Source organism: Anguilla rostrata, chromosome 4 (genome assembly GCF_018555375.3).
Source record: "Anguilla rostrata isolate EN2019 chromosome 4, ASM1855537v3, whole genome shotgun sequence".
In the NCBI taxonomy this organism is placed as follows: domain Eukaryota; kingdom Metazoa; phylum Chordata; class Actinopteri; order Anguilliformes; family Anguillidae; genus Anguilla; species Anguilla rostrata.
This window is the reverse complement of record NC_057936.1, coordinates 26,503,216-26,526,002: the sequence shown is the minus strand read 5'-3', so window position 1 is coordinate 26,526,002 and position 22,787 is coordinate 26,503,216. Positions and strand designations below refer to the sequence as shown.

Genomic DNA, 22,787 nt, shown 5'->3' with positions numbered 1-22,787 from the left:
ATTAACTCCCTCGTTTGACGTCCAGCAATCTGAATACCGAACACAAGTGCATTAACCGTTAAAACACCTCTCTTACCCAACGTGTAAAATATTTTTATTTGATTTAATTTAATTTAATTTATTATCAAATAAATGAATTATCAATCAAATTGCCAAATTCATTGATAGGCAGAACAAACTGTTTGGACCAACCTTTATCAAAATGTACATCTCGCAACCAGATATAAATTAAGAAATTTATTAAGCTACAACAAATATTCATGTCTAATCTAAAGACGAGGTTCAACTACCTTAAAACAAATAGCAAGGTAACAGACATGGACAGTCACACAATAAATAGATGAGAGAAGATGACAAACAACAGCTTATTTGTCCCAAAGTAATCCAAAATGCCGAAACCAAAAGACAGCAGAATATTCCAAAAGAACCGGAGATGAAATGTAGGACGCCAGACCTAGATGCCCACTTCCAACTGTTACAAGACTCATTTCTTCCAGGTTGCCCAAAAACTAACTGACTGACCAAAAGAAAGCCGCATAATTTATCTGGTAAAAAAAAGAGGAGGGGGCAGTGGCATGAACACCCCCTCTGACACACACACACATTCAGACACACATTCACACATCAGATAGTAACCCTCCAGTTTCTGTTCTATCTCATCTCCAGGCTGTGCTGGCTGAGCACTTTGAAGCTTCCTGGTGAATTACATGTCTGACATGATGTTTCTTCCCGGAAGCATTTCATGTTGTCTCTAAAAGTTGGATGTTTACTACCGCATCAGGAATGATTAAATAAGGAATGACGACATCACATTTTGTGGTATAGTCATAATATTTATATGTAAATGCAGAAGAGAGGGCTGAAGTCCTGATTGCTAACTCTGTGCCTTCGCTGTCCCTCAGGATGTGGCGGATCGCTTTTGGCCTGGAATGGTACAGTGACATCACCATACTACCCCAGCCACTACCCCCCCAACGTGGACTGCAGCTGGACCATAAGGGTTAGCCAAACTTATTGTCCATTAACAGCACTGTACACATAGTGCAGTCTCTCTCTGGTAGTCTCCTTGAGTCTAGCTGGGATACTCGTATCTGGTCTGACTATGATGGTCCTCAAGGGCCTCATTTCATGTGTTAATTTGATATTTCCCTTTCAGACTCCATTGCCAGGCTACTTGCTCTCTCTGACTATCGTGATGCTGGACATTCAGGATTCGCCCTCCTCTGATAGCTGTGAAAAAGACTGGTTGGATATCAATGGGATACGGTAAGTCCAGCATAATGCTAGCTTGATGATCCTTGAATACATCATTCTGCAAGTACACACGTCTTCTGTTTTTTCACTTCTTACATATGCATAGTTTTGAAGAACTAATATGTTATTCATGTTGAAACATTTCACAAATTCTGTATATAAATTCCATATCAGACCTGCGTCAATTGCTTATTTTCGGCATTTTCTGTATTTTCAACCAGCAAACATCCTTTACACAGTGCATGCCACCCCACACACCTGACTAAATACTACATGACTGGACAAAAAAAATTCTGCCACTCTCCCCTGTCACCCATCTATCCAGCTATTCCTACTTCACAAAACAATCTAGTTTAAATGGTTATATAGACATGAGGGAAAAGAATAATATAAATAATAGTGAGTGTAATACTCTACGTATCCCAGTTGATTTCCTGAAACAGAATATGACATTTTAATGTGACAAGTCTGGTTCCAAGGCTTTATCTTGTTAACATTTGGGTTAAAGAAACAAATCCTGATGTTTGAGTTTGAACAGAAACATGGCTATCAGATAAGGTTAATAATTAGGTTGTTGCAGTTAGAGATTATAATGTGTACAGATCTGATAATGCAACATGAGGGGGAGGAGCTGAAATGTATGGGTCTTTTGGAGGGATCATTTTATGGCAGCAGACAGCGTGGAACCTTCTGGAGCGTTTGCGGGGACAGGAGGGGGCAAGGGACCCTCTGGAGGGCTCACAATCACAGGGGCTCCCCTGGACTGAGCAGTGGACCTGCAGCCTCTGGCAGGACCTCTAGACAGGGCATCTGCCTCTGGCTGGCTCTCAGGACAAGGCAGTGGTGCGGTGGTCTCCAGTAGCACTTCAGGATAGAGCAGTAGAGCTGTGGCCTCTGACAGTACCTCTGGACAGGGCTGCGGGGTAGCTTCTTTTTCGGCAGCTCCCCTGGAGATGGCTGTAGAGCATTGCCCTCCAGTGGGGCACAGTCTGGGCGGGGTGTGTTCCCTCACCACTCCCACCCTAAGGACCCGTCCAGCTCTGCCCAGACCCATCCTCAGCATATAAGACCAGAGCCCCGGGTCCTCCTTGGACCACCCATCCAGGTCTGTACTGGGGCTGGGGTAGGCCTCAGCAACCAGACATTTGTATGTCCCCCAGGAAGTCCAGGGGGAAGGCCTCCACATCCTCCCACGTAAAGGGTCCTGTAAGTCTGTAGGGCTAGCTGGCAGGATGTATGGGGGGGTCATCAACTTTTCCAATCCCAGGTTTCACTGTGCTTGCACCTTTAAATCTGTCTGAACTCTGCTTAGGAGTACAATGGCAGGATAAACAGAAACACTAGCTGCCCATTGTTAGCTTAGTGGTTCTCAAGTTATGTAACCCCATTGGCTGCTCTGTTTGTATCTTAGGTTGTGCAACCCAATCATAGACAACATCAGGAAGAGGATCTACTCATCCCCTGTTGTTCTGCACTTCCACTCGGATGAATCCCTCACTCACAAGGGCTTTTACATCCTGTTCCGTGCCTTCACTCAGGAGAGCTGTCAGTAATCACTTGTCAACACCTGTAACAGAACTACACCTGTCAAACACCTGTACAGATTTACAACTTTTGGATCACCCATGTAGAACTATACATTTTAAACACCTGTTCATCAATACACATGCAAAACACCTGTGCTGGTGTACACTTTTTACATTCCATATGGTCACATTCGGGGAGCTCATATCAGGGCTTTGTTTTCCTTATAATATTGGCACCCAACACAGGGTGCATATAGCCAATTCCCACCCTAATTTGTATCATCCAGTTATATGCAACCGACCACCCTAAATTTATTAAAATATGCATTCAGGGGAGTTTGTTTTATTACAGGAAATTTGCCACACTACAGCAAAGCACCATTTTCTTTTCAGTAGAACTTAAGCTTGAATGTAAACGCAACTGAACATCATAAATCTAAATTTTTTTTCTTTAGTGGCAAGCTTGCTATCAAGTACGAGAACAGCTTCCAGGCCAAGTAGTGATTCCCAGCCCCTCCGTTTGTATTCAGTAGGAGTCGCATCCTATGTTTGACATTGTCTAATGGCCACCCATAGACTGTAAGTGCCTGCCCTGTTGTAGTCTATAGTAAAGCATGCACCTGGAGCATGCACAGTAGTTTGGGGCTATATCGCTACACTCAGTACAGGTAGAGATATTTTACAGGTATTTAAATTTTAAACCATGGTGGAATTCCCCTTTAAGGGGAGCTAAACTCCCCCTGGCACCCCTGTAGATCTCACCCTGACCTTTTAAAAACTTATGTGGAACTACACATTTAAAACACCAGTTCAGAACTATGTCTTCAAGATATCTGTGTAGATGTAAATTTATGCACATGCACAGAACTACTCATTATAAATACTTGTATGGATCTCCACCAGTTACACTCTAACAGAAACACTGGAGTTGCTTGAGCAACAGTGCACTTGTTATTAAAGCCTGTGCAGAAACATACCCATTTGTGAAATGACTGTGCTGCTTTTTGAAATGTGTGTTCTGAAAAGTATGTGTGTTGTATCCATCTGTTAAGCTTGTCCAAGGCAGTTTCGCTGTGGAGATGGCCGTTGTATTCCTCTGCGGAAGGTCTGTGATGGAGTGAAGGACTGCTCTGATGGCCGGGACGAGGCAAAGTGCCGTAAGTATCAGTATCCCGGGAACAGGAACTAAAGTATTTACAAAAAACGTATAGGATCCTAATTATACAAATAATCCTTTTCCTCAGGTGTGGGTAAATGATTATGTGCTATTCGAGAAGTTTCACTTCTTAGTATCCATTTTTTACAACAAACTATAACAGGGACCAGAAGTTAGAACAGCTTCCACGGGCGTCTATAATTCCAGTCCCCGATCTAACTGATGATGTGTTAGTAAAATTATCTAATAGCCTACAGGCTGCAGGGTGACTGCAGATGGCGCCCTATCCATGTCACCCCTCCACAATATGTTATTGCTGGTTACAGGCCACTTAGTCCTGTGGAAGACTTCCAAGAGAAACTAGATATCCTTCTCAGCTTCTTCTCAGAACATATAACACCCATGATCCTGCTGGTTGATTTTGTCATCCACTTTGATGGCATGGAGTCATCCAGATTCCTCCCCCTTCTGTAGGTTTATGACTTCACTTTGGCACTATCACCTCCCATGCACAGGTCAAGCAATCAGCTGGACCAAGTCTCCTTTAGAACCTGTTCCACCTCCAACCTGATGGCCACTCCTCTTTGTCTCTCTTAACACTATCTTGTATCATTCCTATAACACACAAATGTTCTCACAATGTTACTGGAAGAAATTTTGTGTTAGCTGGGATTCTCTCTTCCTCCGCTTTCCCAGCCCTCCTTTGTGACACCCCTTTCTCATGCAACCTTCTCTTCTTACTTCTCTTCCATTGCTTGAGTCACTGACTTGTCTTTCTGCACACGCACATACATACACACACATGAGTAGGCAGTGCTCTCTACAGTTGACTTGACTGTGCTGACTTCTCACCTTAGACCAGTGTGGCAAAAACCTGCCAGGATTTGCTCCCACTCGCATAGCTCGTAGCATCAAAGAGGTATATAAGCCTCCTGATGACAACAGGCTGAGCCCATACAAAGGAAAATTTGAATTATTTATAAAAATATCAAATGGAATAATGTATGATTTACAATAATATATTGCCTTTACTTCTATTGCCGTGTTCTTCATGCAAACATTAGCCGATAGACAAACAAAAGCTCTGATAAACAATCTGATAACATGTGCTAAGCTTCCACTCCTGTGCTATGCAGAAACTTAAAGTAAAAGTAACTCAGTACACAACAGAATAGTTCAGTCACAATTTCAGCTAGAAGGATGCCGTAAACAACATTCAAAAGCTGTGTAAATGAGCTTGAAGAACACTAGACTGTAAGGTTACTGTAATGTATACAGGATTTCCAAGCAGGGGTAAGTCACAATGGGTAGATAATAGAGAGTGTCAATTTATTCAGGTGGTAGCTTGCTTCTATGTAATTTACCTAGCACTGGAATGTCTAATTGAGATCATTTTTTAGTGTCTGTTTGGTAAGAAGCACTTTTCGCATTTGAAATTCTATTTGCCTACATAGAAATGCTTGTTTTCAAGTGCTTTAAAATTCTTTCAGCTCAATGGAAATAATGCATTGAATTTTCTGAGCATGTGTACAAAGAGTTGATTTATTGCTTGTGGCTCAGGGGGGATTTTGGTGATATCATTCCCATTACTGTAGTATTAGCAGTTGTTTGACTTGGGGACAGTTCTTGGATTATAAAATACCGTTATCATCAACCAGCCCTCCTTTGTGGGAGGGGACTGACTAGTTATTTCTTTTGTTATCTCTCGTGGTTTTAAAATGCAGTTGTTAGACACTGGCATCTAATTTTGTGCTTACAGGGTATTCATGGGTTTAAGTCCTGTAAAAACGTGGTGTATGGCAGATTCAGGTACTATCCAACTTTATCAGCCTAAAGATTACAAAGACAATCAAGACTAGACCAATGAGCTGGTGAATGATTTGGGCTCAGTCAGCTTGGTTTTGATCTGCACGCAACTGAAATGAAAACTCTTGAGTAAAATTCATGTTAATCTACATCTGTTTTTTTCAGCTTGCAGGCCTGGAGAGGTTCATTGTGGGAATGGTCAGTGCAGGCCACGTGCTAGCCAGTGCAATGTACAAAGCAGTGTACAAAGCAGCTGTGAAGACAGCAGTGAGGAGTCCAAATGTGGTAAAGCTGTACCTTTTAAGGCATTGTACATAGTATGTGTGTTTGTGTGTGTATGAGTGTTGGCCATTTTGTCTTTTGCATATATTTGTTCAGAATGAAGCAGAGTGTCTGATAATGCATGCAGCTGTGCATGTGTTCAGTGTGGTAAGGTTTAAGGGCACAGTTGATTTTCAGTGAATTCAAATTGGGCACATTCGCAAAGGCAAAATGGCGGGTTTGCAACCAAAATTAAGCTTATTTTAACACCTCATTCACTGCACCCCAATACACCGTAGCTTGCAATTGGTCAACAATGTATGTGTTTATACCACTCAAGCATGTAATCAGAAAAAATCTTTTGATATGCGCAGAACCCCAAGCACTAGCAATAACTTTTTCGACATGTGCTGAATGATCTCGCATTTCAAGTACAAAATACACATTTCTAATATAAATAGGCCTATTTATAAATATATGTTGTGTGGTGTGTATAATATTAGCATTGATACTGTTCTTATGGATAAGACAGCAGAATATAATTATCCTGCAATTATTAAACAGGAGAAGGTGAGCGCAAGAGCAGCTTTACTGCAATGGGAACTTCATAAAGTGTTTAAACTCAATGCCCCTGCCTCCCCCTAGAACCTGAAGTGTGCAGGTGAAAGTCTGGTGGGAGAAAGTCCTTGTGGGGCTTACGTAATTTGATTATTCATCTAAAGTCGATTTTCCACCGCATGGTATCGGCTCAACTAGACTCGACTCTGCTCGACTTTTTTTGGTTTTCCATGGGGCAAAAGTTGTGAATAGTACCTAGTACCTGGTACTTTTTTGGTATCACCTCCATCGAGGTTCCAAGCGAGCTGAGGCGATACCAAAAGGTGACGTGAAAACACTGCAGACCACTGATTGGTCAGAGCAACGTGTTTCATGTGGCGTCGCTAATGACGACCAGCTACATTGACGGGGGTACTATCTGCAGTGGAAAACAAAGTACCTGGTACCAAAAGCGAATAGAGTCGAGTAGAGTCGAGTCGAGTTGAGCCAGTACCATGCGGTGGAAAGACGACTTAACGTCATTGGTTGCATTTTGGACCGCATGTTTCTGGTAAACTTCCTGTTTATATCATGTCCAGCTGTTCTTCGCTCATTTTCAAGAATCAGTTTGAGGCTAGACTTGCTGAAACTGTTCAAGGATATGTCAGCTTATATGACCGCAGCCATTGGCGACTTGTCTTTGTTTTGGATTTCACCACTGGTATTTATTTCCAGTGCCGTTGTGTCCTCCCAGCACTTGATTGGTTGCTTCCCTGGCATGGAGTGTCATTAATGCCTAGTGCACATTACATGATTTTGGCCAGGATTTTGTAGTCACAGACTAATTTTCAAGGTCTTAAGAGAATCTCCATCTTAACAAAAATCCCCAGTCTTTGCTTGATTGGTGTGCGCGCCTGTGACCAACAGTCTTCTAATGTGACATGGTCAGAGACTCACCTTGTATTCCCACGTGGAACCGTCAACAGCCAACGAGCTTTCGGCATATAGCCTATAGTTATCGGGTTATATAGTGAACACGGTGAATAAACTAGAGGCATAACTGTTTTTGCTATATGGAGTGATTTTATTGAGTTTTAATGTAATGATTCTTGTGTCTCAGGGGGAGATAAGGTGATATCATATATCATTGCTGTAGCCTATAATATGGTTAGATCAGATGTGATATTTTCTGTTTACATCAGCACATCTGTGACAATCAGTGTGGCTCATCCCTGTTCTCCTCAACCAAAACTAGCATAAATAGTTTATTTAGCTTGCTATTATTTTACTTCCAACTCTCTTTGAAGGAGGGACAGACCGTGTTATCCCCGTCTTGCCAGCCATCTTTTCTTTTTTATGCGGTGTTTCCACACTTGTTAGCGCACAGACCAGTGCAGCCGCTTTCTTCTGCCGATTGTTGTCTTCCATTTTCATTGTGCAGGCAAAGATCCTTGGATGCTCATGCACTGCACATGTTCTTGCGACAACACAGGACACCAAGATCTAGTTTAATGTGATGCGGTCATGAATCCTGTAGTGTGATTACCAAGTCTTTTGTAAGTCGTGTAGTGTGAGTGTTTCTAGGATGAAAATACCAGTGATAAACATAAACAAACAGACCTCAAGTTGCAGTGAGTATACAGACATTTGCTCCCGGCAGAATATTTGACAGCAGTTCCACAGCCTTTCTGAATCCGCCAAATTCAGATTCGTTTTTAAGTATACTGAAGCCCTTAGTATGCATGTGCACAGTGTGCAGTGAGGCTTATACTGTGTTTGTGTGTATGTAATGTTTATGTACTTGTGCCTGTCATGTTGTGAGTGTGTTAAGTATGTGGTGAAGTTTAGGATTCATGTGTTTAGTACGTGACAGTCTGTAATGTCCCTTTCAGTAGGTAGATGCTACCTCATGTGTCCCAACAAGGTTTGTGTACCCAAGTCCTCAGTGTGTGATGGCATCATTGACTGCAAAGACCGGAGTGACGAGATTAACTGCACTAGACCCTGTGAGTTCAACTATCTCTGTTCTTACATCTCACTTATGCCTCTGATCTGCCCAGCCACACTCTCTGTCTGTGACTGATCTCTCGTACCCCATAGGCTGTGTGCAGCTGACCTCTTCTTTCCCCCTGCCTGGCTGTAACTGATCTCTCCATTTGCACAGCCTGGGTGTGACTGATCTTTTCCCCTCCAAAGTCTGTGTGTGACTGAACTCTCTTCCCCCACAGTCTGTGTGACTGAACTTTCTACCCCCAGTTTGTGACAAAACCCTCTACCACATAGCCTATATGTGACAAGTCTCCACCTCCATAGCCCATGTTTGACTGATCTCTCCATCCCTACAGCCTGTGTGCGACTGATCTCCACTTCCACTGCATGTATGTGACTGATCTATCCACCTCCACAGCATGCATGTGGTTGATCTCTCCTCCTTCACAGCCTGTGTGTGACTGATCTTTCCATTACCACAGCCTGTGTGTGACTGATCTATCTACCTCCACAGCCTGTGTGTGACTGATCTTTCCATTCCCACAGCCTGTGTGACTGATCTATCTACCTCCACAGCCTGTGTGTGACTGATCTTTCCATTCCCACAGCCTGTGTGACTGATCTATCTACCTCCAAAGCCTGTGTGTGACTGATCTTTCCATTCCCACAGCCAGTGTATGACTGATCTATCTACCTCCACAGCCTGTGTGTGACTGATCTCTCCACCTCCACAGCCTGTGTGTAACTTATCTCTCTCCTCCACAGGGCACAAAGGTTGCTCCCCATCCTCCTACAAGTGTGCCAGTGGGAAGTGTGTGAATAAAGTTAACCCAGAATGTGACGGTGTGAAGGACTGTGGCGATGGCTCTGATGAAATGCGCTGTGGTGCGTCACACTACCATACTTCCTGCTATGGAATCTTTACAGTGAATCAGGACTACTGTTTAACAATGTATCTGACCAATAGTATCATCTATTGTACAATGTGCCCATCGCAATGGGGCATTGGATTTTTATTTAGTTATCATATAAAAGGGTCCCTTCCTGGTCACCAGCATCACTTCAGGTAGGAACTATGCAGTTTGACCTCAGAAAACTGCAGGGTTGGTATGGCAGCTGGTGTGCACTGCAATGTCACAGGAACAGAAATACGGTTGTTATGAGTTAGTGTTTTCTGACTGCAGGCTGTGGCACCAGACCCAAAAGAAAGAGCAAGATTGTGGGCGGGAGCGACGCGCAGATGGGGGCGTGGCCATGGCAGGTCAGCCTGCAGATGGAGCGGTATGGACACGTGTGCGGCGCCTCTCTGGTCTCCAGCCGCTGGCTTCTGTCTGCAGCACATTGCTTCCAGGACTCTGATGCTATCAAGTGAGAAACTACGTTTTCATTATCCTCCTCCTCATCATCATCATCGTCATCACCATCAACATTGTCATCAGTTTTTTGTGTGTGTTCAGTATCCTCCAGAAGTATGGTAACAATAGAGTGAAATTTGTAATTTTTCCAATATGTTTAAGGCATCTGGATTTGAGATAAAAAGATGAATGTGAGACAAAAGTACAGGAAATCAGATTTTATTTCATGGCGTTTATATGTGTATATGTTTAAATAAAAACAAGCGACCGTATGCAGAAGAGAGCAGAATCATAGAGGCTACACTACAAGATGTAAACCTCTCATCAGCAGCAAGAATTGAAAGGCCAGATTAGAATTTGCCAAAAAAAATTACTGAGATTTGTCAGAAGAGTTCTGGAGCAGTTTTATGGACAGATTAAATAAAAATAAACCTTTACCAAAGTGATGGAGAGTTAAACGTGTTCCAAAAAGAAGAAAGGGACAGCCCATGATCCAAAGCATACCACCTTATCTGTGAAATATAGAGGTAACAGGGGATGGCAGCAGTAGGATGAATGTCTGCTCTGTCTGTCGGTGGGTTGGTCGGTTGGTTCACAAAAAGTATCCCACCCTGTAGCGGCCACAGTTTTCGCCCCAGGAGGCTGAAATTTGGCATGGACGTTGGTCATGACCGAAGGTAGAGCTGAGTAATTTTCAAGGCTGATTGACTAAGAGGGGGCGTGGTGATGGGTGTGGCCTATCACAAAAAGGCTCATAACTCCCGAATGGATTCACAAATTTGCACAAGATTTTGTGGAAATGTTGGTCATGAGCCAAAGAAGAGGTCCCTTGTTTGTGTGGGGGTGTGCGTGGATCCATGCACACATGGATGCATGTGTGTGTGCGGTTGCAGCTATTGCGGATTCGCACTTGTTGATGTACAAAGAAATTCCTCCAACCTCATTGTGCAGTGCTTCGTCCTACAGCAAGACAATGAACCCAAACACAGTTCTTACACAACCGAAGCATTCATCAATGGGAAAAAGTGGAAAGTTTTGGACTGAAAAGTTTAAATCAGGTGCCTGATTTAAATCCAATCGAGCATGCATTTCACTTGCTGAAGAGGAGACTGAAGACGTTATTGCTTTTATTTATTTGTAAGTTCAGCGATGAACTTTATTTTGTTTGGCTAAAAATGAGGGTGTTCAACACAGAAACAGCTGTTTCTGTAAAACATATACGCATGTAAATACCATGAAATAAAAACCTATTGTCTGTACTTTTATCCTATTCATCTTTTGATCTGAAATCTAAATGCTGTAAGTATACAGCAAAAAGTAACAAACTTCAGTGTACCTTTAACATACTTTTGGAGGGCACTATACTGTATCTCTGTGCATTTGTGTGCATGTGTGCAGGTACTCTGATGCGCGGTCCTGGAAGGCATATCTGGGGATGCGTGTTATGAACACAGTCAGTAATGCAGTGGCCACCCGGCTGATCCGACGCGTGGTCCTGCACCCACAATATGACCAGTTCACATCTGACTATGACATTGCCCTGTTGGAGCTCAGTGCCCCCATCTTCCTCAGCGACTGGGTTCAGCCTGTGTGTGTTCCTGCGCCCTCACACACCTTCGGCTCTGGCAGCAACTGCTTCGTCACTGGCTGGGGCGTACTTATGGAGGACGGTACACACTCACGCATACGTGCTACTGCTCACACGCGCATATAGACATCCGTATGTGTTCATGATCACATTTATTGTATCAGTCTACTCTGGCAGAGATATATTAGGGTGCAATACAATTATATTAAAACAATATTTTAGGGTATTATACATAGAGAGGATTATATAATAATACAGAACTGCAGGGGACATACACAGTGAGCTCCATAATGTTATGGGCAAAGACATATTTTTTCTTGATTTGACTCTACTCCACAGTTTAGATTTGTAATCAAACAATTCAGGTGCTTGAAGTGCCCATTCTCAGCTTCTATTTACCATATGTCAATTGTTTGATAAAATTGTGGATTACAGAGCCAAATCAAGAAAATAAAATATGTCTTTGTCCCGAACATTATGGAACTCATTGTAACAGCTTAATTACACTCTAGAGTAGATATATTACGGTATAAAATATTTTGGTGGTATATTGGGACATTCAAGTTTGTGAGAGGTGTATTGTAGTGTAATTCCACTGTGGGAGAGATTTTACCACATCTATATGCAGTAGAATTATAATAGGATTGCACACTGTTGTTAAATATATGGTATACAGGTGTAATTTGATGTTGACCCCAGGTGAGCTGGCCAGCCTGTTGCAGGAGGCCACTGTCAAGATTATCGGCCACAGCACCTGCAATAAGTTATATGATGATGCTGTTACTCCCAGAATGCTCTGTGCTGGAAATCTGCAGGGAGGTGTGGACGCCTGCCAGGTGAGAATCATCCACTCTGACAGTACTGTGTGTGTAGGTTTGTGTGAACCTGTGCGTGTGTCTGTATGGACCCATGCATATGTATCTATGTTTTTACAGTACATGTGCATGTGTATTTGTATGTCTGTATGTTCAATACGTGTGTGTGCATCTGTGTGCATAAATCTGCACCTGTGTATACACTGTAACACAGTTGTGGTTGGTCGGTATGAAGCACAATGGCATGGAATACTGTCACAAAGTGCTGGGTTAACTGTCCAGGTTCAGGTGCTTTTATTTTCAGAACACCAAAAAGAAAAAGCAAACATAATCTTCTCCAATGAGCATAGGCTGTTTCACGTCTGTTTAACAGCCTAAAATGAATAATCAGGGGAGGAAAGGAGGGAAAAGGAAGGGGAAAATGACACACATTGAATCTCAGGGCCAGGCCTAAACAAAATCCAAAATTCTAGGAAAAGTTTACAATCCAGGGTTCTCTGTACAGTCCAAAGTCAGGTTCCAAAAAACGAGATTACAACAGTGTTTCCACAAAGGATCCACAGTATTCTTCAGCACACTTCTTCCTCCAGAAACTCATTCTGTGCTGATACTGAGGAGGAAATGTAAATGGCGTGGCTAATCCCAAATTGCTATTAGGTGTGGCCCTGCCTTGCAGACTGCTGTGAAAGATAACCTTTGATGTCCATCAGAGGGTGCCAGATTGCAGCAAAATATTGTTCCTCCAGATCACTTCCCATTCATTGCCCCCACCTGCCCTTACACACTTTCCCCTCAGGCCCAACCAGTTGCTGCATTGTGGCTGAAGGACCTGGTGTATCAATGGACTATTTTAGGCATTTGTGAATACTCTTTATTGATGTAAAGGATGGTGATAAGTCAAACCTTCCCTAGATGGTCAATTAGTTCATCCACCCTTGGCATCAGATAGGCAACAAGTTGAGAAACAGAATCTAAAGCTTCCGTTAGGTTTCGGCATTTGCACAATGAGTCATGACCAGCCGCTGTTCTTCTGTGACTCCCTTGTCCAGCATTTTCTTTACCTCTTCAGAAATGGCTTTTTGTGTGGCCTCGGGGAAGCGGTATAATCTCTGGCAAATAATTTTATCTGGCTCAGTGATGATCCAGTGGAATGTGTGCAATGTACAGCTTGGCAGAGCTGAAAAAACCCCTATTATTTTAGTGCTTCCTTCTGCCATGAGGTGAGGGAGGACACAATGCAACAACCTCTCATACTGGCTCAGTTTTCTCCTGAGAAGAAATCATTGTAACAGCACACTGATACCTTTCATTCCAAAAAGTTTTATATGATACAACTTCTGTATTTTCCTACACCCTGGGTTATTTTACTTTGTACTTAACAGGTCCCAAGTTTCTCTATGATTCCATAGTAGGGCGATCAATTGTGTATATTATAATTGAATATATTCCAATGTTTATTGCAAAATATACATGAAAATTATTACATTAATGCATTGTTATGAAATACTCCTGGGCACATCCTATTTTGCATGCTACGTCCACAAGAGGGAGCAAGAAGGTAATCGCAAAGGAAAAAGAAGTAACATTGTAGTTTTGATTGAGGCAGAAACCAAATGGATTGGGGATAACACGCAGGCTCTGTTTAGGCAGCAGAGTTTGTCATCAGACAAGAAAAAGCTTGACAATCGGTGGGGAATGCCTTAAGGCCATCCCCCATGCACAACATCACATTGATGGTTAGCGCCACAGAACTGTATAAGTGCATATAGCAACATAAACAGCAACATGGCGACCCTTAATGGAGTTATTTTTGTTCCAAATTTATGTGCGCACGAGAGGATATTTTTTAGATTTTTTGCACATGAACATAATTTTGTAAAGAAATGTATTGGCACACAAACGTTAATTTTGAGTTGATGAAAATAAATTTTGTACTCAAAAAGTTTATTTGCATGTCTGCTAAGATCCACATAAGCACAGATGTCTGACCTCTTTGTGACTCCATGAAGCTCTACGTGCACAATGTCTCGCTCTCTCTCAACATCCCTGCTCTGTGCAATCATAAAGCTCTGCGCACTTGCTCAACATGTACGTGTTACAATGGTGACCCAATTTCAGCCAATCAGAGAATGAAGAGTTGATTTCTGATTGGCTGGCTTGATCTTCAATCAGATCATTAGTTAGAACGGGAATAAGAAAGTTCAGCTTTAGAATGGAGAGTCTAAATTGTTAGGGGGCGTAGCCAGACATTGCTCTTTGGGGACATGGCATAGTCAACTTCACTACCTGCTGCTACACTATTGCCCTCCAAAAGTATGGGAATGGTAGAGTGAAATTCAGTTTGCTATATGCTTATGTTGAGTCAGCTTTTATTTAATGATATTTACGTTAGTACATGTTTTATCATTTTACAGAATCATGCTGTCATTTTAAAGAATCATGAGTCCCCCCTATGATGGCTATACATCGATCAGCCACAACATTAAAACCACCGACCTAATATTGTGTAGGTCCCCCTCGTGCCGCCAAAATGGCTCTGACCATCGAGGCATGGACTCCACCTCTGAAGGTGTCCTCTGGTATATTTGGATTTCTGTATATATTTGTATCTGATATTTTGTATCTACTGTAAATTTGTATCTGATAGTGTTACTTTGTTGTCTTTGATGCTGCAACAGTGCAAATTGCCCCCGGGGATCAATAAAGTACACTACTACTACTATTATTAATAACATTTTTTATTATGGTTTTTATTACATAAAAAATTTGAAATGGATTACATTATTGGGAGTTATTTACATTATTAGTTGCTACATGGTTATAAAAAGCTAAGATATTGTTAGAGGGTGAATTATTTCCACATGATTTTAAAAACTCTCAACGGGTCAGGGCTATTTTGGCGGCACGAGGGGGACCTACACAATATTAGGCAAATGGTTTTAATGTTGTGGCTGATCGGTGTAAATATACACAGTGTATTTGGAAAGTATTCACTTTTTCCACATTTTGTTACGTTAAAGCCTTATTGTAAAATTGATTAAATTCATTTTTATTCTCATCAATCTACACACAGTACCGCATGATTACAAAGCGAGAACAGGTATAGAAATTTTAGCAAATTTATTAAAAATAAAAAACTGAAATATCACATTTACATAAGTATTCAGACCCTTTACTCGATACTTTGTTAAGGCACCTTTGGCAGCAATTACAGCCTCGAGTTTTCTTGGGTATGATGGTACAAGCTTGGTGCACCTATATTTGGAGTATTTTGCAGATCCTCTCAAGCTCTGTCAGGTTGGATGGGGAGTGTTGCTATGCAGCCATTTTCAGGGTCTCTCTAGAGATGTTCAATCGGGTTCAAGTCTGGGCTCTGGCTGGGCCACTGAAGGACATTCACACAGACCTGTCCCGAAGCCACTCCTGCGTTGTCTTGGGTGCGTGCTTAGGGTCGTTGTCCTGTTGGAAGGTGAACCTTCGCCCCAGTCTGAGGTCTTGAGCGCTCTGGCGCAGGTTTTCATCAAGGATCTCTCTATACTTTGCTCCGTTCATCTTTCCCTCGATCCTGACTAGTCTCCCAGTTCCTGCAGCTGAAAAACATTCCCACAGCATGACGCTTCACCATAGGGATGGTATTGGCCAGGTGATGAGCCTGGTTTCCTCCAGATGGGACACTTGGCATTGTGGCCAAATAGTTCAAATAGTTCAATTTTGGTTTCATCAGACCAGAGAATCTTGTTTCTCATGGTCCAAGAGTCCTTTAGGTGCCTTTTGGCACACTCCAAGCGGACTGTGATGTGCCTTTTACTGAGGAGTGGCTTCTGTCTGGTCACTCTACCATAAAATCCTGATTGGTGGAGTACTGCAGAGATGGTTGTCCTTCTGGAAGGTTCTCCCATCTCCACAGAGGAACTCTGGAGCTCTGTCAGAGTGGCTATTGGGTTCTGGTGGTTCCAAACTTTTTCCATTTAAGAATGATGGAGGCCACTGTGTTCTTCGGGACCTTCAATGCTGCAGAACTTTTTTTGTACCTCGACCCAATCCTGTCTCGGAGGTCTACGGACAGTTCCTTCATGGCTAGGTTTTTGCTCTGACATGCACTGTCAACTGTGGGACCTTATATAGACAGGTGTGTGCCTTTCAAAATCATGTCCAATCAATTGAATTTACCACAGATGGACTCCAATCAAGTTGTAGAAATGGAAACAAGATGCACCTGAGCTCAATTTTGAGTGTCATAGCAAAGGGTCTGAATACTTATGTTGATTTGAGTTTTTTTATTTTTAATAAATTTGCAAAAATTTCTAAGAACCTGTTTTCACTTCGTCATTATGGGGTATTGTGTGTAGATCAACGAGAATAAAAACAAATTTAATCAATTTTAGAATAAGGCTGTAACATAACAAAATGTGGAAAAAGTGAAGGGGTCTGAATACTTTCCGAAGGCACTGTAATTGTGAAAGTATTTTTTGTTGTTTTGGCTCTGTACTCCAGTACATTGGATTTGAATGAATGATTAACTTTTTTCCACTTTCTGGTCCTGAATATCTTGGTCCTGTTCAATATATAGCAGTCCTGTTCAAAGGTAAAGCACCATCCAATGAGTTTTGAGGCATTTTGTTGGATCTGAGCAGATGTTTCTGTTCACTGCAATCTAAGCCATAACAATACCTTCAACATGTATCACAGATTAGGTGATATGCTTGAAATTAGGTTCCTTTCTTTCTCCACACTTTCCTCTTTACAGCACTTTGGTCCAGATGAATTCTCTTTCTATGAGATCTGTCCATGTGACTTCGCTCGTGAATGGTACAGTTTTTTAAATGTACTTTTTAGCAAACTCTAACCAGAATTCTGTTCTTGAGGCTTACAAGTGGTTTTCATCTTGTGGTGTACCCTCTGAGGTAATTCTGTTGAGGGCTTCTCTTTATAGTAGTCTTTGATGCATATATGCCTACATCCCAGAGAGTGTTATTAGTGTGTTTTACAGTTTAAAGGGGTTTTTCTTCACAACGGAAAGTATTCTTCATTCAACAGCTACAGTGGTCTTCTGTGGTCTACCAGGTATTTTGCTATTGCTGCACTCACCGATGCATACTTCCGCCCTAAAAATGTATCAAACAGTTGACTCTGCCAGATCCCATGTTTTGGCTATGTCTCTGATTGATTTTTTTAAAGATATTTCAGCCTCATTACTAGCATTGACACTCTGTGAAAGATGAAGTACATCATTGGCATCAGCAAAGTAACACATGGGGGGAAACCATCTATGCTTGGCTGGAGAACCCAGTGAAATTTGAGCGATCGCACAACATCAAGAACACTTTGGATACGGAGATAGTCCCAGGGTCCAAGAATATGGATGAGGGTGTTCACATTTTTATTGTCGAGGGCTTCCTGCTTTATACCTAGGGACCATTGATCAAAGTATTGAACCAGCATTACTTCATTTCCATTCCATGCAAAGAATGCTAAAAGAGGAGGTGCGCAAGGAACTACACGGTGCCAGACCCGCCAGGTTTGTTTGACGGGCATGTCTGGAAAATATGTTTCACGTACACGTTGCTTTCTTGTGCATGAAATAATGACGCAAAGACCCACAGTTGGCCAAGAAACATTTATGCAGCCAATTGTCCCATTACTTTTGCTTCTCTATATATAGCCGCGTTTCCACCGCAGGAACTTTTCCCAGGAACTAGGAACCTTTTGAGGAACTCAGTGTGTTTCCACCGCGGGGACCAGGGTTCCAGGGACTTTATTTTACCCCCAAAAAAGTCCCTGCTCGGGGGGTAGCACTTTCCAAAAGTACCGGAACTTTTGGGGTGGGGCGCAAGCGCTGAATATTTCTGATTGTCAACTACTTGCAGTATTTTATTTCAACCGCCATTTTTAAAAGTCTGCAGCCGCAAACCGATTTATTTTCATAATAATGACTTGAATTCAAAATTGTATATTATGCGGTGCAGTAGCCTACTTTTGGTTATAGCCAGCCAACGTCTTGGAACAGATGAGAAATTAAGATTGAGGATTATTTTCTTGCTTTAGTATTCGTTTTATAAAATGTTAAGCATTCGTGCTGGGACAGCATATTACATACAAAACATTCAAACGGTTTAATTCGGTTGCTGAATATTTTCTTCCGGATTTTCTTTGTTAGCCCGCTGTAATTGACTCAAAACGTTTGATACAGTTATGTGATGTATGCGGTAGTTCTGCGTAATTTACATCGGTGATACAGTAAAAGCAAACTGGAAATCACCTTCCGCACTTTTTGTCAGGGTGAAATAATGGGTTAATTCTAGTAATCGTCCCTTTTGCTTTTTCAGACTGCCATAATTTTACTCTTTAATTTAAATTTTCAGGTCTATTTATTCTTGTTATTTTGTGATTAGCCTATATGGAATTGACGATGAGAGTCGAAGTAATCAATTCAACAGCAAATTGTTTACGACGTGTGCATGTTTTCTGCTGTTGTCATCAGTTATTTCTGGAATGTGAATGCATTCTATCGCCTCGGATGTCAAGACATGAAAGTGAATGTTCGCATAAAAACATAATGAATGTGTTTGAGAGGATATATAAAACAGTTACAATCTGACTATAGACCTGTTATCCTATTTGTTGTATAACAACGGTCCAAGTTGAACTACCAACGAGAGTTTTGCTTGACAACGGTAAAATATGCCCAAACGGCCGCATAAGAATATTTCAATTTCAGGTGATTAAGTCGATAAAAATCAATAAATACTAAAGTAACCATATATAGTCATTGTTGGTAACCCGTTGTATAAGTGGAATAAACCCCTCCGGGCTGTCCCGGTTATTAGAAAATAATGTAGGCTACTTCGGTGGTTGTATGGGGTTACAGAAGAAATCATACGACAGATAGACCGACGACGACGTCGCTTTTTCATACGTCAGTGGACTAATTTGCCTAATCTTCGTGGGTCTTTAGACCGCGGTGGAAACGCAGACAACAATGGGCTGAAGGAACCTTTTAGTTCCTTGAAAAGTATTTCCTGGGACTAAAAGTTCCGGATACTTTGGGTGGAAATGCGGCTTATGTATAAAAAGGGCTGTATTCCTACATGGATCATACGATTATTTTTATTACAAAGCCATTATGCTGGAGTACAGCCAAAACACCAAAAATTGTGTCCCTGTCCCGATACTTTTGCACTTAACTCCATATAGGAGTTGGAAATATCCCACTTAAACATATTTTCATTGACTTTGCAACACAGTGAAATGAGAAATAATCAATGTGTCATAAAAGTTAATACTCTCTAAAGGCAGTAAACATGGGTGTATCTGCAGGTACTTGTATTCTGGTTTGAACCTGTATGTATTGGTGTCTGTTTTGGCAGGGTGACTCAGGCGGACCTCTGGTATGCCAAGAGAAAGGCCGACGCTGGTTCCTGGCTGGGATCGTGAGCTGGGGGGAGGGTTGTGCCAGGCAGAACCGGCCAGGAGTCTACACACAGGTCACCAAGTTCTCAGAGTGGATCCACCAGCAGACCAAAGGGCAGGTCTGAGGAGCACTGACTCTAAGCATGGAGTGTACCCCCACTTGCACACAATCAGTGGCACCCCTAAATGAGGGGTAGGGCACTGAAATCTAGTGAGAGGTTGCCCCGCCTATCATTTTGGACTTTGTATTAGCCTAACTTTAATACTTGTATGTCAAAACCATTCATCTGCAATTCATCACTAGAGGAGGAACTGTGGAGCAGTATGAGAGTTGATTGAGGAGTTGAGGATCATGTTGATAAGGGGCTATATATGTATAATATCACACATGTATTATGTATTAATATGGCATGGGAGGTAAGGAGCTAGGCTTGTAACCACAAGGTTGCAGGTTTCAATCCCCATCGGGATGATTTATTGGAACTATTGAGCTGGTCATTAACTTGAATGTCTTCAGTGAAATATCCAGCTGTACTGTATTTATGAGGAATACAAAAAATGCTTAAAAGCTCATTCTTCTTCTTTGGCTACGTCCCAAATCACTCCCTATTCCCTATATAGTTCACTACTTTTGGTATCAGCCATTTTGTAGTATGTCCTATCTGAGAAACAAAATAGTAGCACACTATATAGTGAACTACATCCGCCCCACAATGCACTACAAAATATAGTGTACAAGCTCTGTACACTGTCCTGAAGCACAAAATCCCACAATACACTGTGGTAGGGCTTTATGTTTTTGTTTTTTTTTTCCAACAAGATGGCGGCTGAAACAAGTGAACCGAGTGGTAGCTACTTATAATATAAATGTAAGTTGTCCATAGTTATGTCAAATTATGAATTATATTTGTATGGTCGATACAAAAAAGTCACCAATTTCCGTTAGTGTGCCAAGTGTAACATTAACAGTTTTTCTCTGGAGAAGCTGGTTGCTAGCTAAGAAGCTAGCTAATCTCGGTAGCTGTGCAACTCAAGCAAAATGTCATCCTCGGTCCCTGATAAAATATTTTTTGAACGATATATTGCTATACATTTGGTCGATGCCAAGATTAATAAATATTTAACCACAAATTTCATATATACACGTACAGATAACGTTCAGAAATTTTAAAAATTACATTAACCTAATGTTTGACAACTTACAGGATGATGAAGACAATGCAATGTTATCACACATCCCAAAAAAAAACCTTGTTCGAGCTGCAGCTCATCTTCCGGCATTTTGTAACAACACTACGGCAGTGATATGGTACATTTGGGATTTACTACCATTAGCTAGGTATTCTGAGGTAAACTACCGTTAACTTCAAATTGTCTAGTTTCCATTGGATATCTAGCTAGTGAAAAGGAGATATTCTTGCCTCTTGGTCTTGATCGGGCTTGGGGCATTACATGGTAGGAAATCTGTTAAGTTGCTTTTAAATGGCATCAGGTGATAAAGCAATGAATAGGCTATTTCATATGGACATCTTCCTAGAAGGGAAACCACTTAATGTATTCTACCATTTGTCTTTTCATAAGCAGCTTTCATTGGTTTTCCAACTACAACTAGTGTTTTCTGAATTTAAGAAATGAAAACGGTAGGATATAGTTCATCATGGACATGGGAGTCCAAGCACACAAGCAAGAGGACTGAGAGGGACAAATAGCAGTTCTGCCACTACAGGGAACAGAAAGGGGGAAAATAGAATATAATATAAAATATATATTTTATAATATATAAAATGTGAACATGTGAGTCATTTGGGATGCAGCCTTCTTCTTTTTCTTCTTCTTTGACAAAAGAACAATCTTAGCCAGCAGGGTTCCTCAGCAGTACTATACTGTAGTTTGGATTTGAGGGCCAACTACCTGCATGTTCCCTTAGCAGCATTTGGCTTCTCAGTGCAGCATTTGGCTTCTCAGTGCTGCCCTCCAGTGAACACTCCTCCGCTCTGCTCCTCAGTACCTTCTCTCCTGTACCTTCAGGGTTACCTGTCTTCCCCTACACCAGACCACTCAACACAGTGCCTACTCTGACATCACACCTTAGTTCAGTAATTATGCCTATACATTTGATATGTTCATATATTGTTATTTTTTAATACTTTTGTAAGTTCATAAAGCAAATGGAAAAATTAGGTAGGGTGCTGTTACAGTGAATATTAAAAAGAAAATTAACACTGGTGCTGTCGTGGGCTTTGTGTACGTATGTGTGTGCATGATGCATCCTAATTCTAATTTGGTTCTGTACTACAGCACATTGGACCTGAAAAGAAGCAATGAATTTAAGGTTCAAGTATATACTTGCATCTTTAATTTGGTATTCACATCCATATATGGTGGTCAGTGTTGGAATTACAGCCATTTTAAGACATAGTTACTTTTGGTCACCTAAAATGGGGGAACTGTCTCAACCTCACAAATCTGAAGATAAAGCCTTTCGTTAATAAGCATGCTACAGGAAGGAAAACTGAACTAAATTTGCACAGGCTGATGCATTTGTGGTACTTCAGTGGCAACAAAGCAACCCAAGAATGAGGACAAGGTTCCAAAGTAAATTGCAATGTTTAATATTTAGAGAATGATAAAGACACGGTTAAAATAGCAACACAGGCAGGGCAGCATATAGGCTAAATAGTAGGCACACCATAATAAATCAATTCACATTACAGGCTTGATAGCACGCACACCGAAATAGTAAGTGCTTTCTCTGCACACGGACAAAATATCTGGCAAGGTGAGTAAAATTTGCAACATCAATGCAAGCGCAACCCAAACCTGAATGTAAAGTTTATCAATACATTCAACACATATAGTGTGGTTTCTTCAGCAGTCCTTTGGCGATTATTAGACTAAAAGTTAGATGTATTGCATCTTAAAACTTTACCAGTGTAAGCTTACAACCATTACAACGTAACAGTATTTTGTAGCCTATCATACAATGGAAGTTTGTCACCAAATTGCACCTTTTTTTTTTTTTTTACCACTTCCTGACATTTAGAAAAAGCACCAAAATGTAATGTTGAATATCATATCTATTGATTGGTC

The 22,787-nt window shown here is 41.5% G+C and overlaps 1 protein-coding gene across 2 annotated transcripts in view; it reads left to right on the top strand.

Annotated features, from left to right (window-relative positions):
* The window catches only part of LOC135253055 (suppressor of tumorigenicity 14 protein), a 28,488-nt gene extending 8,236 nt beyond the window's left edge, over positions 1 to 20,252 (top strand). For both annotated transcript variants that reach the window (XM_064331833.1, XM_064331834.1), the window contains exons 9-19: positions 903 to 1,000; positions 1,157 to 1,266; positions 2,666 to 2,799; positions 3,833 to 3,937; positions 5,908 to 6,027; positions 8,433 to 8,546; positions 9,295 to 9,414; positions 9,714 to 9,897; positions 11,283 to 11,554; positions 12,172 to 12,308; positions 19,655 to 20,252. In XM_064331833.1, the coding sequence (XP_064187903.1) occupies positions 903 to 1,000; positions 1,157 to 1,266; positions 2,666 to 2,799; positions 3,833 to 3,937; positions 5,908 to 6,027; positions 8,433 to 8,546; positions 9,295 to 9,414; positions 9,714 to 9,897; positions 11,283 to 11,554; positions 12,172 to 12,308; positions 19,655 to 19,822 (1,562 nt within the window). In that variant the 3' untranslated portion in view covers positions 19,823 to 20,252. The remainder of the gene's footprint in view (positions 1 to 902; positions 1,001 to 1,156; positions 1,267 to 2,665; positions 2,800 to 3,832; positions 3,938 to 5,907; positions 6,028 to 8,432; positions 8,547 to 9,294; positions 9,415 to 9,713; positions 9,898 to 11,282; positions 11,555 to 12,171; positions 12,309 to 19,654) is intronic.
* Positions 20,253 to 22,787: the final 2,535 nt, after the last annotated feature.